The sequence below is a fragment of the Monodelphis domestica genome, chromosome 1 (assembly GCF_027887165.1).
Source record: "Monodelphis domestica isolate mMonDom1 chromosome 1, mMonDom1.pri, whole genome shotgun sequence".
Taxonomy (NCBI): domain Eukaryota; kingdom Metazoa; phylum Chordata; class Mammalia; order Didelphimorphia; family Didelphidae; genus Monodelphis; species Monodelphis domestica.
In genome coordinates, this window is record NC_077227.1 from 736,245,776 (window position 1) to 736,260,943 (window position 15,168).

General features: G+C 53.7%; 1 protein-coding gene across 16 annotated transcripts in view; it reads left to right on the forward strand.

Moving 5' to 3' along the window:
- The window catches only part of DYSF (dysferlin), a 279,243-nt gene that overhangs the window by 75,647 nt on the left and 188,428 nt on the right, over positions 1-15,168 (forward strand). For all 16 annotated transcript variants that reach the window (XM_056814043.1, XM_056814044.1, XM_056814045.1 and 13 more), the window contains 8 exons: positions 453-515; positions 2,254-2,304; positions 2,965-2,995; positions 3,837-3,952; positions 4,481-4,607; positions 7,487-7,590; positions 11,221-11,289; positions 11,530-11,573. In XM_056814043.1, the coding sequence (XP_056670021.1) occupies positions 453-515; positions 2,254-2,304; positions 2,965-2,995; positions 3,837-3,952; positions 4,481-4,607; positions 7,487-7,590; positions 11,221-11,289; positions 11,530-11,573 (605 nt within the window). The remainder of the gene's footprint in view (positions 1-452; positions 516-2,253; positions 2,305-2,964; positions 2,996-3,836; positions 3,953-4,480; positions 4,608-7,486; positions 7,591-11,220; positions 11,290-11,529; positions 11,574-15,168) is intronic.

The window sequence follows — 15,168 nt, forward strand, 5'->3', positions numbered from 1 at the left end:
GGCAGGGCTGGCCACCCAGGGTCACCTCTATGGCCACACCACCATGAACAAGGCCAATCCTTGTTGGGAAGCTTTAATGGGGATTCCTCTTCCTTGTGGCACAGCGATATTTCCTTTTGTTGGCATACCTGGACTTATTCCACCTTTCCCCCGCTGTGGGATGAATGTTTCATAGAATCTTAGAAATTTAGGGGCGGTGAAGAGCTCAGCCTACAAATGGCCAGAAATTCCTTTTTCCAACATCGCCAACAGTGGGTCGGTCATCCAGTCACTCCCTGAAGGCCTCCTCTGAAGGGGAACCTGCTACTCGAAGGGACCCTTGGCCCACTTTGGGACAGAGCAAATGGCTAGAAATTGAAAAAGAAGTTGGCATCTAGTGTGACCCTGCTTCTTTGTACCTTACAGTCCGATTGTGAATGGTGACCAGTTTGTCCTTGATTTGTCTTTAACAGACCCTTTTCTTCAATGTCTTTGACTCTCCAGTAGAGCTGTTTGATGAACCCATCTTTATCACAGTAAGTGGAGAGGGAGAGGGAGGGAGAGGAAGAGGGAGAGGGAGAGGGAGAGGGAGAGGGAGAGGGAGAGAAAGAGAGAGAGAGAGAGAGAAAGAGAGAGAGAGAGAGGAGAGAGAGAGAGAGAGAGAGAGAGAGAGAGAGAGAGAGAGAGAGAGAGAGAGAGAGAGGAAGGGAGGGAGAGGGGAGAGAGAGATAGAAAGGGAGGGGGGAGAGAGAGAGAGAGAAAGAGAGAGAGGGAGAGAGGGAGAGAGAGACAGAGAGACAGAGGGAGGGAGAGCAACAGAGAGTGACAGAGAGAGACACAGAGAGAGAGACAGAGGGAGGGAGAGGGAGAGGGAGGGATGGAGAGAGAGAGAGAGGAGAGAGAGGGGAGAGGGAGAGGGAGAGAGAGGGAGAGAGAGGGAGGGAGAGGAAAAGAGAGAGGGAAAGGGAGAGGAAAAGGGAGAGGGAGAGAGACAGGGGGAGAGAGAGAGAGACAGGGGGGAGAGAGAGAGACAGAGAGGGAGAGGGGAGAGAGAGATAGAGAGGGAGAGAGAGATAGAGGGAGAGACAGAGAGACAGAGGGAGGGAGAGAGACAGAGAGAGAGAGAGGGAGGGAGAGGGGAGAGAGGGAGAGGGAGGGAGAGGAAAAGAGGGAGAGGGAGAGAGAGACAGGGAGAGAGAGAGAGAGAGAGAGAGAGAGAGAGAGAGAGAGAGGAGAGAGAGAGAGAGAGAGAGGAAGGGAGGGAGAGGGAGAGGGGAGAGAGAGATAGAAAGGGAGGGGGGAGAGAGAGAGAGAAAGAGAGAGAGGGAGAGAGGGAGAGAGAGACAGAGAGACAGAGGGAGGGAGAGCAACAGAGAGTGAGAGAGAGAGACAGAGGGAGGGAGAGGGAGAGGGAGGGATGGAGAGAGAGAGAGAGGGAGAGAGAGGGAGAGGGAGAGGGAGAGAGGGAGAGAGAGGGAGGGAGAAGAAAAGAGAGAGGGAAAGGGAGAGGAAAAGGGAGAGGGAGAGAGACAGGGGGAGAGAGAGAGACAGGGGGAGAGAGAGAGACAGAGAGGGAGAGAGAGATAGAGAGGGAGAGAGAGATAGAGGGAGAGACAGAGAGACAGAGGGAGGGAGAGAGACAGGGGGGAGAGAGAGAGGACAGAGAGGGAGAGGGGAGAGAGATAGAGAGGGAGAGAGAGATAGAGGGAGAGACAGAGAGACAGAGGGAGGGAGAGGGAGAGAGGGAAAGGGAGAGGGAGGGAGAGGAAGAGGGAGAGGGAGAGAGACAGGGAGAGAGAGAGAGACGGAGAGGGAGAGGGGAGAGAGGGAGAGAGAGATAAAGAGGGAGAGAGAGACAGAGAGAGACAGAGAGACAGAGGGAGGGAGAGAGACAGAGAGAGACAGAGGGAGGGAGAGAGAGAGACAGAGAGAGAGAGACAGAGAGAGACAGAGAGAGACGGAGAGAGAATGCCACACATGGACAGACAGACAGAGAGGCAGAGACAGAGGCAAAGGCGGAGACAGACAGAATTAATGCTGAGGGGAGAGGGAGGTTTTGTTACTGGATTTGCAGCTGATCTACACCAGGGAGGGATGGCTAACATGGAGTTTAGAGTCAGGATCCATAAAGATCTCAACAACCCAGAATAAGGAGTGGAATGAACAAGCTGACGTGCTATAGGGATAAACAGAGTTCAAGACATCAGCAGAACGTACGTACGGTCTGAATGGGTTTAGGAGCCATTCTGGAACGCTTTGTCCCCCTTTCTCCAGGTGGTCGATTCCCGCTCCCTCCGGACAGATGCTCTCATTGGGGAGTTTCGGGTAATTCTTCTTTTTGCTCATCACCGTGTTGGGGAAGGGGGCGGGGCGGAGGTTCCCCGACAGTTTGTCTTTGGCTTTGTACTATAGTCTCTGCTACGTGCACTCACCCACAAAGCTGGATTTCCTGGGCTCACGTTCTCTGAGGCGTGAGATACAGGCCAGGATATGCTGGCAAATATTTAACAACCGACTGGCCAACCCCCTCCCCCCCCAGCCAACCCCAAACTCACTTTCGGATTTAGTCTGCATTCTGAGCGTCTGGCCCATCCCTTTCCTAGAGACAATGAACACAATAACAAATCTAGCATTTGCTGACTTTTGACGTGTAATTCGCAGTCGGCTTCCCTGAGCAGTTTGCAGTTCGCTCGGGCGCAGCCATGGGCTCATGGGAAGGGGAAAGGAGCTGCAGAGGGAGGGGAACTGTCCTAGGGTTGACAAGAGAGCCTGGATAAAGAACAAAGTGACCACTAGGCAGCTGGAGCACTGAGCAGGCTGTGGAGCTCGGGAATGGGAATGCAGGTCATGGAGACTGGAAGGCTGCATTTTGTTCATCGTTTGGGCCAGGACCCCCTGGGGCAGGGCATTCCCATGAGCAGCCCCCTTTGCGGCTGCATTCCACTGGGGGGTTACTGATTCTTTTTCTCTCCTTTTGAATTCCAGATGGACATCGGAGCAGTTTATGCAGAGCCCAGTGAGTTCAAAGGGAAGCCCTTGTGGCCCTCTCCCCTAATGGGGGTGCTGGGGAAAGCTTTGGGCCCCCGTTTTGGATTTCCACTGACCCCTCGCTCCTTTGCTCTGTGGGCTTCCAAATCCGGCAGAGAAGGATTTATCTTGGGGTTCAGAGTTACAGAGTGGTCAGGAAAAGGCTCCATCCAGTGAGGAACCCGTGTGGACACCTCTGCCCCTCGAGTCTCTCGACCCCAATCTTCCTGATCCGTTCTCATGGGGTCCCTGGGTAGTCTAGGGGTGGTCGTGGTCCTGATGTTGTTCCTGTAGGGCAGGGAGGCTCCCCAATCTTCCAGATACCCTTTGGGGCACCCCCTTCCCAAGCCTACTCGACTCTCTAGCCTGGGACTTCCACTGTGGAGAGTCCCTCCTAGTCTCCTTGTTCCCCTTCCTGGGATCGTTGCTGGTTAGGAAATGTTAGAAGATGTGAGGTTTCAATTCGCATAGCCTCCTGCCAGAGCCTAGAGCCCAGAGGCCAGAGGCCAGAGCCCTGAGCCCCAAGCCTGGAGCCCGGAGCCCTGAGCCTGGAGCCTGGAGCCCTGAGCCTGGAGCCCTAAGCCAGGAGCCCAGAGCCTAGAGCCCCAAGCCTGGAGCCCGGAGCCCTGAGCCTGGAGCCCTAAGCCTGGAGCCTGGAGCCCTGAGCCCTGAGCCCCTGGGTTTGATGCCTGCCAGTGGCTGGACCTGACTGGCCTGACCCCTGAGGCCGCTGGCTGCCTGGGGAGCCTGAACCTCCCCCAGGCTCTGGGGTTCCTGCACAGGCCGGTGGGGCTCGGCTCCCAGGCACCTCACAGATCCTCCTTTTGTAGGACACGCCTGCCTCCGGAAGTGGCTGCTGCTGGCAGACCCCAACGACTTCTCCGCGGGGGCCAGAGGCTACCTAAAAGTCAGCTTCTTCATCCTGGGTCCGGGCGATGAAGCCCCGGTGAGTCCTGGCAGACACGGCCACACGTGCCCAGTCCAACGGGCACCACACGGTATCCTGGCACTGTGCTGGGGGGCGGCAGCAGCTCCATTGTGTGGAGAAGAAAACCGAGACTTGGGGAGAGAGTGACCTCTTCTAGGTCACAGGCAGACTTTGGGGAGCCTCTAAGCCAGGGCAGGTAGGGCTGATGGCCTCCAGGGTAGTGCCAGGAGGGGGCGCCACGGCCGGCCCTACACCACATCTGTTCTCCCTAGGCACGACCTTCCCTTAGAGGGGGCTGGTCCAAGGCCTTGACAGAAAAGGCTCGCGCTTGGGGTTCCCCCCCCAGTCCCGTCCTCCTGGGCACCGGCCAGAGGCAGTGACTCGTCTGTCCTCATGGCCAGGCGAGGGGAGGACCAGGACAAAAGTCTCTGGTCCCGGGGCCGAGCTCCCTCCAGGCCTTTAAGGCAACGCTGGCCGTCAGTGCTCTGCCCTGACTGCCGCCTTTGTCTGACGGACGCTCCGTCTGGCTTCTGCCCGGCTTCCTAGGTGGAGAGGAAAGAGCCCGTGGAAGACAAGGAGGACATTGAGGGGAACCTCCTCCGTCCCCCCGGCGTGGCCCTGCGCGGGGCTCACTTTTGTCTCAAGATCTTCCGGGCTGAAGATCTGCCCCAGAGTAAGTCGGGGTGCCTTGGGGGGGCGTTGGAGACAACGGGATAGGATGGGCGGCTGTGCCTCAGTTGGGGCTGCCAAAGACCAGTGACTCTGTGAGGGGCCCCTGAAGGCAGGCTTGTGGGGGCTCTTGTCCATCCACAGCTCAGCACAGTGGGCAGCCCCCCAGGACCCCCGTGAGAAAGACCCCCAAGACCGAGGAGGCAGCCTTGCTCCCCCCAGGCCCCCCGTGAGAAAGACCCCCAAGACCGAGGAGGCAGCCTCAGCTCTCTGGGGACCACAGAGATGGCTGCTGCCTTTGGCTGCTCTTTACCCAGCTGGTTTTTTAAGGGAGGGATTCCGCCTGACTGGGGTGGCAGGACACGAAGGCTCACTTGCATTTCCATTTCAAAACTCGAAGTTCAGATATTGCCTCAACACCTGCTGCTGGATGACCCTGAGCATCACCCCGTAGATGTACCAGAACCCACACTGAGCTGTGGACAAGGTGGCGCTCTGCATTAGGGAAGGGAGTTTCCTTATCTGGGAGTTCCCTATGACGAGGAAATGACGAGGTCTGGTCCTGTGGTGGTTAGTATTATTGTTAGGTGTTACCTAGGCACACCAGGGGGACAGTTTGGGGGCTCCGGCATCTGCGCAGACGTAAGGAGTCATTGCCAGGTCACTGAGAGAGAACTAGGGCTACCCGCATCTCCCTGGGGTTAAGGCCACCTTCAGGAGAGTTTGCTGCCCCTGGGAACACATGGCCACCCCACCAGGAGCCAACTTGACCTGCTTGAAGCTAGGACAAGCCTGGCCAGGTGGCCAGGGAGCCAGGGGGCCTGGCTCCTTCTCTTAGCTCAGACTCCTCCATAGTTTATTTGTAGTCCTAAGTCCTAAGCATCCTGCAGCTGACCTTCAGCCGCTTTTGGGGCTGCTGGATAGATTGCTCTCATCTAACCCCATTATGAGGGGGGGATGCTTGGTGTAGATGCCCCCCTAACTCGCCAAGGCCATGCCATCACTGGGCAGCCTGACTTTTGTCCTGCTATTGGACTTGAATGACTCTGGAAAAGAGAATGAAGCCCATCACTTTGCCCAATTCTCCCTCACTTAAATTCAATTCATTTCCAGTCAGCATATCATCCCCCGATGGCATTGGTCCTCTTAAAAAATGAAGTATGGGGACAGCTAGTGGGTCAGTGGATAGAGAGGCCTAGAGATGGGAGGTTCTGGGTTCAAATATGGCATCAGATACTTCCTAGCTGTGTGACCCTGGGCAAGTCACATAATCCCAGTTGCCTAGCTCTTACCACTTAGAATCAACCCTAAGACAGAAGGTAAGGGTTTAAAAAAATGAAGGGCAAACAATAACAATATTTGTGGCCTGGTGTAGGGGTGCTGGTGGGGAGTGTGAATGTCTACAAGCTCCCTCACCGAGGAGTGTCTCTGGCAGCCCCAACCCTGCTTCACTTTATAGCAGGCCATCCTACGATAGGATAGTGACAGGACCTATGGGTCCATTGGTACAGGTAACTCCCAGCAGAAACCCCTCCACAAATGCAGGTCAGCACCCTCTCTGCATTTTAGGGAATTACTTAGAGCCCCGAAAGACTGTGACTTGTCTGGGATCACACAATCAGTATTTATGAGGCAGTACACCACACTGCCTTTCTGCCTCAAAGCAATTATTTATTAGATGCCCTTTCATTCATTCATCCTTCTAACTATCCATCCATTCATCCATCCATCCATCCATCATCCATCTTCCCATCCATTCACCTATCCATCTATCAATCTACTCATCAATCCATCTTCCCATCCATCCATCTATCCATTCATCCATCCATCCTCCCATCCATCTTCCATCCATCCTCCCATCTATCTACCCATCCATCCTCCTATCTATCCATCCATCCTCCCATCCATCTATTCATCCATTCACCTATCCATCCACCCATCCATCCATCCATCCATCCATCTTCCATCCATCCACCCATCCATCCATTCACTCATCCAACCATCTTCCCCTCCATCCTCCCATCCATCCATCCATCCATCCATCCATCCATCCATCCATCCATCCATCCATTCACCTATTCATGCATCCATTCACTTATCCATCCTCCCATCCATCCATCCATCCATCCATCCATCCATCCTCCCATCCATCCATCCATCCTCCCATCCATCCATCCATCCATCCATCCATCCATCCATCCATCCTCCCATCCATCCATCCATCCATCCTCCCATCCATCCATCCATCCATCCATCCATCCTCCCATCCATCCATCCATCCTCCCATCCATCCATCCATCCATCCTCCCATCCATCCATCCATCCATCCATCCATCCATCCTCCCATCCATCCATCCATCCATCCATCCATCCATCCATCCTCCCATCCATCCATCCATCCATCCATCCATCCATCCATCCATCCATCCTCCCATCCATCCATCCATCCATCCATCCATCCATCCATCCATCCATCCATCCATCCATCTATCCATCCATCCATCCATCCTCCCATCCATCCATCCATCCATCCATCCATCCATCCATCCATCCATCCATCCATCCATCCATCCATCCATCCACTCATCTATCTCATCATATACTAATCTGTCCATCCAGCTATTCATCTCTTCATTCATTCTTTCATCCATCTCAAAGTGGAGCCGCAGGTGCGGGGCCTTTCTTTCCTCCCACCATAGGCTATTGCCTGGTATGGTGAACGTGATGATAACTAGGGAGTCAATGAAGAGAAATCCCATGTCTCTGGGTTTGATGAGGGAGCCTCTGGGTGGGGGGTTGGGAATCAAGGAGGAGGAATTTTACGAGATGGAGGGTTAGAAGCCGGCCAGCAGGATTGAGCCCAGCCTGCCCTTTCTTGTCTAGTGGATGATGCTGTGATGGACAACGTGAAACAGATCTTCGGGTTTGAAAGCAACAAGAAGAATCTGGTGGACCCCTTTGTGGAAGTCAGCTTTGCAGGGAGAATGGTAAGGAGGCAGCATCGAGGCACCTTGTAGGGGTGGGGGTGAGGTCCTGGGTCACCCTGGCTGAGTTACAGCCTATGTCTGGTGCCCCTGTGCCCCAGACTCCCTGGGGTGTGAGTGGTGGTGCTGGGGGGAAGAGGGAGACAGATACAGAGACAGACAGACAGACATACAGACACTGAGGAGCCTATTAGGTGCCAGGCACTGAGCTAAGAGTTGGGGATGAGATAGACAAAAGTAAGATGTTTCTTGACCTCAAGGTGCTCATATTCCATTAAGGGAAGGAAGGTGAGGGGATACCCTGTACACACACACACACACACACACACACACACACACACACACACACACACACACACACACACACCCACCACAAAGGTCTTTCTTTTGATGGGGGAGAGGAGAGTGCTAGGAGCTGGAGGGTGTGAGTGTGGGGTGGTGCAACATAGGAAAGCCCTTTTCCAGTTGGCATCCAAGCCAACAGAGGCTGATCTTCAAAGAGATGGACATAATGAGGGAAAATATTCCAGGCATGGAGGACAGGCTGGACAGAGGCAGGGAAGTGGGAAATGGAAGACAGGTAGTTCAATGGATAGAGTGAAGGGCTTGGAGTCAGGAAGACCTGAGTTCAAATCCTGCCTCAGGTACTTCTTGGCTCTGGCCTTGGACAAAATCACCAACTGTTCATCTGTAAAATGGGGATAATAACCGCACCAGCCTCACAGTGTTGTTGTGAAGACCTGTTGGGTGCCTGCATCCCTCCATGTGCTACATACAAGCTAACTTCTGGATGAGGAGGGTTTAAGGGGAAGCAGCAGCCAGGAGGGCAATTTGGATGGCACACAGAATGGGGGAGGGGAAGTCTGTGAAATATGTCTGGAAATCCAACTTGCAGCTGGATTGTGAAGGATTTAAATGCGGAGGATGTCCTACTTCTTCTCTAGAAGCACTAAGGAGCCTCTGAAGCTTCTGGAAGAAGGGAGTGCCATGGTTAGATCCGTTGTGCTCTAAGAATGCCAATATGGCGGCTCTCTGGAGGCTGGGCTGGAGAAGAGATTAATTGCTGGAGACAAATATTTTTCCAGCTTTGCCTCTCTGGGATCTCTGCGATGTTTACCTCTTCCTACAAGCTTCCCACCCTGGTTTCCAGTCCTTTCAGGCCCCCATAATCTGTTCTGATGTGAATCGAGCTTGGGGGACCTCCTTTGAGGCTCACAACAGTCCTGGGAGGGTCTTTTTCTCCCTATGTGACGAAGGCCTTTGGGAGGTTAGACGATTAGCCGGTAGTTACGCTGCTGGCTAGAGGTAGAATTTGAACCCAGGTCCTTCCAGTTCCAAGGACAGCACTGGTTCTGCTCTGCGGTGCTGACTCCAAGCCTCCCCCTGCCCCCGCGCTATCCAGCTGCTTCTGGGTGGGAGGCAGGCCCTGGAGGCGCTACCTGGCGGCCCCTCTCGGGTCGGGGCTGCCTCACCTGTGGCTCGGCTGTGTGGTCTCTCTCCCCTGTGGCCTCTCCGGCCCGCCCCGTGGATTTTTGCCTGCCCTGCTCATGTCTGGGGAGGAAGGCGGGGGCTGAGGCACGTGCACAGGGCAGCGGCCGCCCGTGTGATGTGGCTTCTTGCAGACGCCTGGGCCGCCAAGATGTTATTGCAGGAAGATCACCTGCGGGGAGCGGGAGCCGGGCTGGGGGCGGGGGCCGGGCTTTCCCTCCCGCTGGAGGAAGGAGGGGGCCGGCCGCCGGGGCTACCCCTGCCGAAACTCCTCCTCCTCCCTCCGCTCCCCCCCCACCCCCGGCCAAATGGGGGGCCATTTGGGCAGCTCCCGGGAGGGGCCGCATCCCTCCCGTCTCCATCCCGGCTCCCGTCCTTTGTCCCGGTGGTGCGAGTGTGTGTGTGTGTGTGGGGGGGGGGCTTGGCCCCGCCTCCATCCTCTCCCCGCCCCGCCCCGCCCCCCTCCCGGTCCTGTCGCTGGTGCTTGGACCCCCATGGCTGCCCCGCTCTGCTCAGCCCAACCTGGGCCGTGTGCTCTCCTCGGCATTTCCCCATCTGCACACACCGTGGTGCTGCTGTCTAAGGAACAGCCCAGGCAGAGGCGGGATGTGGAGGCTGAGCTGCCCAGCGGAGCCTCGGCCAGGGAGGCGGGGGTGCTCCGGCCTGGCCCTGCCTGCCTCGAGGAGACCCCCAAAAGGAGGCCGGGTCTCTGGTTTCCGGGCTCCGCCTCCCCCATCCCCCCTCGCCCCCTTTAAGGGAGGCCTCTGCCGGGCTGCCCTGGCCCCCTCCACCCCAGGAGGTCAGAGGCTGATGGCTTCTGGGTTGGGAATCCTTGGAGGAGATTCTCAGGGCCCGAAACCCTCCTCTGGTTGGGCTCTAGAGAGAACAGGAATCCCGGAGTCCTACAAAGCAGCCTTAGAAGGCTTCGAGCCCACAGAATCCGGGATGGGGGCTCCCCTCAGGGAGGTCCCTGGCCTGGGGGGCCCTGAGGGAGCCCCCAGGGTGCCTTAGAACTTTACAAATATTGTGTCCTTCCACCCGCACAGCAACCCGGAGAGGTAGATGCCATGATTATTCCCATTTTAGAGCCAGGGAAACTGAGCCGAGCAGATGTTATGTGACTAGCCCACAGTTAGTAAGTGTCTCAGGCGGGATTGGACCTCAGATCTTCTTGAACCCAAGTCCAAAGCTCTTATCTACAATGCCACTTAGATACCTAGAGTCAGGATACCCAGTGCCACTCCATTCCCCCAGAGCATGGAAAAGTTCTGAAGTGCCATTGAGGTAGAGATAGATGGGGCAGGAGGAGGGGGGTCATATGTGAGTCAGGGACCAGGGGAAGCCTGAGCAAGCCTGGGTGCCTGCAGTGTGGGAGGGGATGGTCATGCTGCCTCAGTTCTGAGGGGCCACAGTCTGGGCAGGACATGGATAAAGTGGAAGGTGACCAAGATGGCGGAGGGCCTGGTGGGCTTGGCATGTGGGGATGGATGAAGGTATGAGCTCAGTTCAGGCTGGAGGAGAGAAGCCATAGAGAGGGGAAAGAAGAGCTAAGTATGAAGGGTGGCCACGTGGAAGGGCGACTGACCTTGTTCCACTTGGTCCCAAAGGGTAGAAGCAGGAGCACAAGATCCTGTTGGGTTGTTAGAGTTCATGTCTGACTCTTTGTGACCCCATTTGGGGGGGGTTCTTAGCAAATATATTGGAATAGTTTGCCATTTCTTGTTCCAACTCATTTGACAGATGAGGAAACGGAGGCAAACAAGGTTAAGCAACTTGCCCAGGGTCACAGAGCTAGGTCAGATTTGAACTCAGGTCTTCCTGGCTCCAGGCCTGACACTCTATCATCTACCCCACCTCGTGGAAAGACTAATGGCAGTCCCTGCCTTTAAGGAGCTCACAGTCTAATCTAGACCCAAATACACAAAAAGAAGCTTTAGACAGACAATAGGAGAGGAGCATCGGAAAGAAGACCCAAGAATGAAGAGGAGTGGGGGTGGCCTTCTTAGAGAAGGTGGGATTTTAGCTGGGACTTGCAGGATGGTGGGCAGTCAGGTGGGGTGGCTCTAGGCAGCCTCTAGGGCCCAGTTAGCTCAAGATCTCATGATGCCAGTACTAGGACAATCCCTCTGCATTTTCTGTTTCTAGCTCTGCAGCAGGATTTTGGAGAAGACAGCCCATCCTCAGTGGAACCAAAGCATCACACTGCCAGCCATGGTAAGGAGACTTGAGGAAGGGGAGTCTGGGAAGAGGGAGGGTCATTTCGTAGTCTTCTATTTCTCCATCCCCGCCTGGGCTTAATTCCTCCCAGAATCCCTTGGCCAACCTACTGCCCTCTCCTCACTTAGCTAGATTCATTTGGGGAAGTCAAGGCCACTGGCTGGCTGTCTTTCCCTTGATCCAGGGCCTTCAGAAGAACCTATTTATTTCCTCAATACTTCTCTCCTCTTTCCTCAGTTTCCCTCAATGTGTGACAAGATGAAGATTCGTGTTATGGACTGGTGAGTTCTCTGTCCCTGAATTGTAGAATTTTGAGAGCTGGAAGCTTCCAAGGATGATAGAACTTTCAAAGTATCCCTTTGACGTCTACTCAACTCAACTCAAGTATTTATTAAACACCTCCTGTGGGCCAGCAGCCGTGCCAGGTGCTGAGAAGGGATGTTCATTTGTTTTTCATTTCATTTTATTTTTAAATTAATAAGCATTTATTTTCTCTCCCTCCCACCCACCTTCAATTTCAAAGAAAAAGCTAAAAGACAAAACTCTTGTTAAAAATATGCATCGGGAAGCAAAACCAATTCCTGCATTGTCTGTATCCAAAAATGTATCTCATTCTGTCTGCTGACAAGTGATTTTTATGTAGTGCCTTTTATAGAATGATTTACATAATTTTTTGACTAGACCCTCCACAACCCTGTGAGGTAGGTACCACAGATGTTATATGCCCATTTTACAGATGAGGAAATTGTCTCAAGAGAGATTCAGTGCCTTGTCGTTGGTGGTATTGCTATTAAATGTCAGAAGTAGCCCAGAGGGGCAGCTGGGCAGCTCAGTGGATTGAGAGCCAGGTCTAGAGACAGGAGGTCCTAGTTTCAAATCTGGCCTCAGACACTTCCCAACTGTGTGACCCTGGGCAAGTCACTTACTTCCCATTGCCTAGCCCTTACCACTCTTCTGCCTTGGAACCAATACATAGTATTGATTCTAAGACAGAAGGTAAGGGTTTAAAACAAACAAAAAAAAAAGAAGTAGCCCAGAGAGGAAGTATGGTATAGTGGAGAAGAGCACTGGCTTCAGAGCCAGAGAACTTAGGTTCAAATCTTACTTTGGGCATCTCCAGATTTTAGTGTATAAATATGTAATATTTACATGTAATATTCATGTGTAAAATGGGAAGGCTGGACTTGATGGCCTCTGAAGTCCTCTCATAAACCCATGATCCTAATAGAGCACAGCTCTTATTTCCCGTCTCCAGACCTTTGAATGGACAGCTCCATTTTTTTTTTTTTAGGCAGAAGAGTGGTAAGGGCTAGGCAATGGGGGTGAAGTGACTTGCCAGGGTCACACAGCTAGGAAGTGTCTGAGACTAGATTTGAATCCAGGACCTCCGGTCTCTGGGCCTGGCTCTCAATCCACTGAACTACCCAGCTGCCCCCAAGGCAGTTCCTTATGCCTACAACACTTTCTTCTCATTTCCATGACTTGATAGTCCTAGTTTCCTTAAAAACTCAGCTACAGTGCCCCCTCCTTCCTGAAGTTTCCCACCTCTTCTGTCTGGCTGCTCATCCCCATCCCTCCTCAAAGCACTTTGAATTATTTTTTTTCACCGATATATGTAAAGGTTGCTTTTGCCCAGTAGAATGGAGCTCCTTGAGGGCAGTAATGACTTCACTTTTCTTTGAATCCCCAGGATGTAGCATAGTGTTTGGCACATTGTAGAGGCTTTGTAGACTTTTGCTGATTGATTGATTCGAATCAAAGTCTTCCTGGTTCCAAGTCCAGTGCTGTAGCCACCACATATTGTAGTCCCTTCATACAGAGACTTGGTTCCTCCTTCCCCTTGGCAGCTCACAGCCTAGCTTGGGATGAAGAGCACAGGTGCAGAACCCATACAAATTCACATACACACACGAACTACCAAATATGAGCAAAGCCTGGATGACTGTCAGGGATTTTCTAGATAAGATTCTTGGCTAAGGATAGGTTGAGTTTGATGGTCTTTGAGGGCTGTACATCTCTGACATTTGGTGATTCTATAGAGATGTTAAGGGTCATTGGTCAGAGAATTGAGCTACTGTGGTAGATGGGAATTGCCTTCTTGGAGAAAATGGAGTCATGATCCGGGCTTGAAAGAATGGGTAGGATTTGGAGAAAAGGAGAGGGCATGACAGATGGGGGTCTTAGCTTGGGCAAAGATGCTGAGGTGGGAATGAACATGAGGCTATGTGGAGTAAGGAGAGCCTTCTGGCTGGTCCAGAGAGAGGGACATATTAGAGAAGGAGGAAAATAAGATTAGGTATGTAGGTAGGTTGTGGGTCAGATGAAGCTGCCTCTTGGGCACAATGATGAAAAATGGAGGGCCAAGGAAGTTATCTCAATGTCGAATGGGCTGACTGCCTCTGGAAGCCCTGGGCTCCCTAATGCTGGAGATCTTCAGATCAGGCCACCACTGGCACCGTGCTAGGCACTGTGGGGATACAAAGACAAAACAAAGAATCCCCTGCTCTCTTTTTCCTTCATACTACTGGGGCTGGAGATGCACACAGACCGGTAAAAACAAAAGATATAGAAAACAATTTTGGGAGGTGGGGGCAACACTAACCAGTGGGGTGGGGGCTGCTGAAGTTGTGGGTATGAGGTGGCATTTGAACTGAGCCACGGAGGGAGTGAGGGGAGAGCATTCCAGGCATGGCTTGAGCAGAGGCATATGGGTCAGAGATGGAATGTCGTTTGTCGGGGGGACAGCATAGAGGTTGGCTTGGCTGGTCTACAAAGGTTTTGCAGCTGGGAAAGGCATGTTTAAAGTAGAGTTTTAGGAATCATAAGAATTCCCCTTAGACTGGAGGGGACTTCTAGAGGTCCTCATTTCTGGCCCCCTGCCCCTGGCTTAGACCACATTCCAACCACCCCAGGTGGAGAGGAGCATCCCTGGTGTGGCCCTGAATAGCCTTGCCCATGGGGACTCCCTGGCCTTCCTATGGCCTGGGTCACAGGGCCTCCTGACAAGGAGGACAGGGTTGGGAGGAAGGAAAAAAAGAGCCCGACTCACCACAGAGCCGCTCAGACATGTGCCAGGTTCACAGGAATAAAGAAAACAGCTTGTGGGAGCCTTAAGAGAAAAGTGAAATGAAAATGGGAGGGAGTTCAGCAGTGGGGGAGAGCATTCTGGGGCCCGACCACTGGTATGCGCCTTTGGGAAGTGGTTTGGAGGAGATGGGAGCCATGGGGCTGGAGACATCTCTTCATTGCAGCTAATTGGGTGGATGTGTCTGGGGGTGCTGAGTGCTGGGCTTTTTGGAGAAGTGTGAATGTTTGGGGTTTGCTGGGGGGGAGATGCAGGCCCCTCCCTGGCATGCCCCTTTGTGCCCCTGGGATTGGGTGCGAGGGTCTCTCTCCCTGTCTAGGGCATTGGTCTGTGTGGGTGTCCCCATCTGTAGTATGCCAATGATCTGTCTCTGGGTGGTGTGAGAGGGTTCTGGGTGTTTGTGCCCCTGTGCCCGGGCTATTGTATTTCTGTTGTGTGGTTGCCTTTGGTGGGTGCTGGTGTCTGTCTGCACATTAGACATCATTTTCCCCTGGAATGTCTGTGTGGGTGTGTGCGAGTGTGTGCTGCACATTGCTGTGGGCTGTGTTCAGTCGTATCTGTAGGTGCGCATTGGCCGCCTCAGGGTCCTGGCCAGGGGTGTCCTGCGTGTGTGCATCTGGGTAATCTGTTGATGGAGCGCCTCTGGTATGCGTGTGTGTGCGTGTGCGTGTGCATGCATGTGCGCGTGTGCATGTGTGTGCACGCACACGTGTGAGTGTGTGTGTGTGTGTGTGTGCGTGTGTGTGTTTGGCGAGCCTGCTCCGGTACGGCCCGTAGCCGTGGCTTTCTGG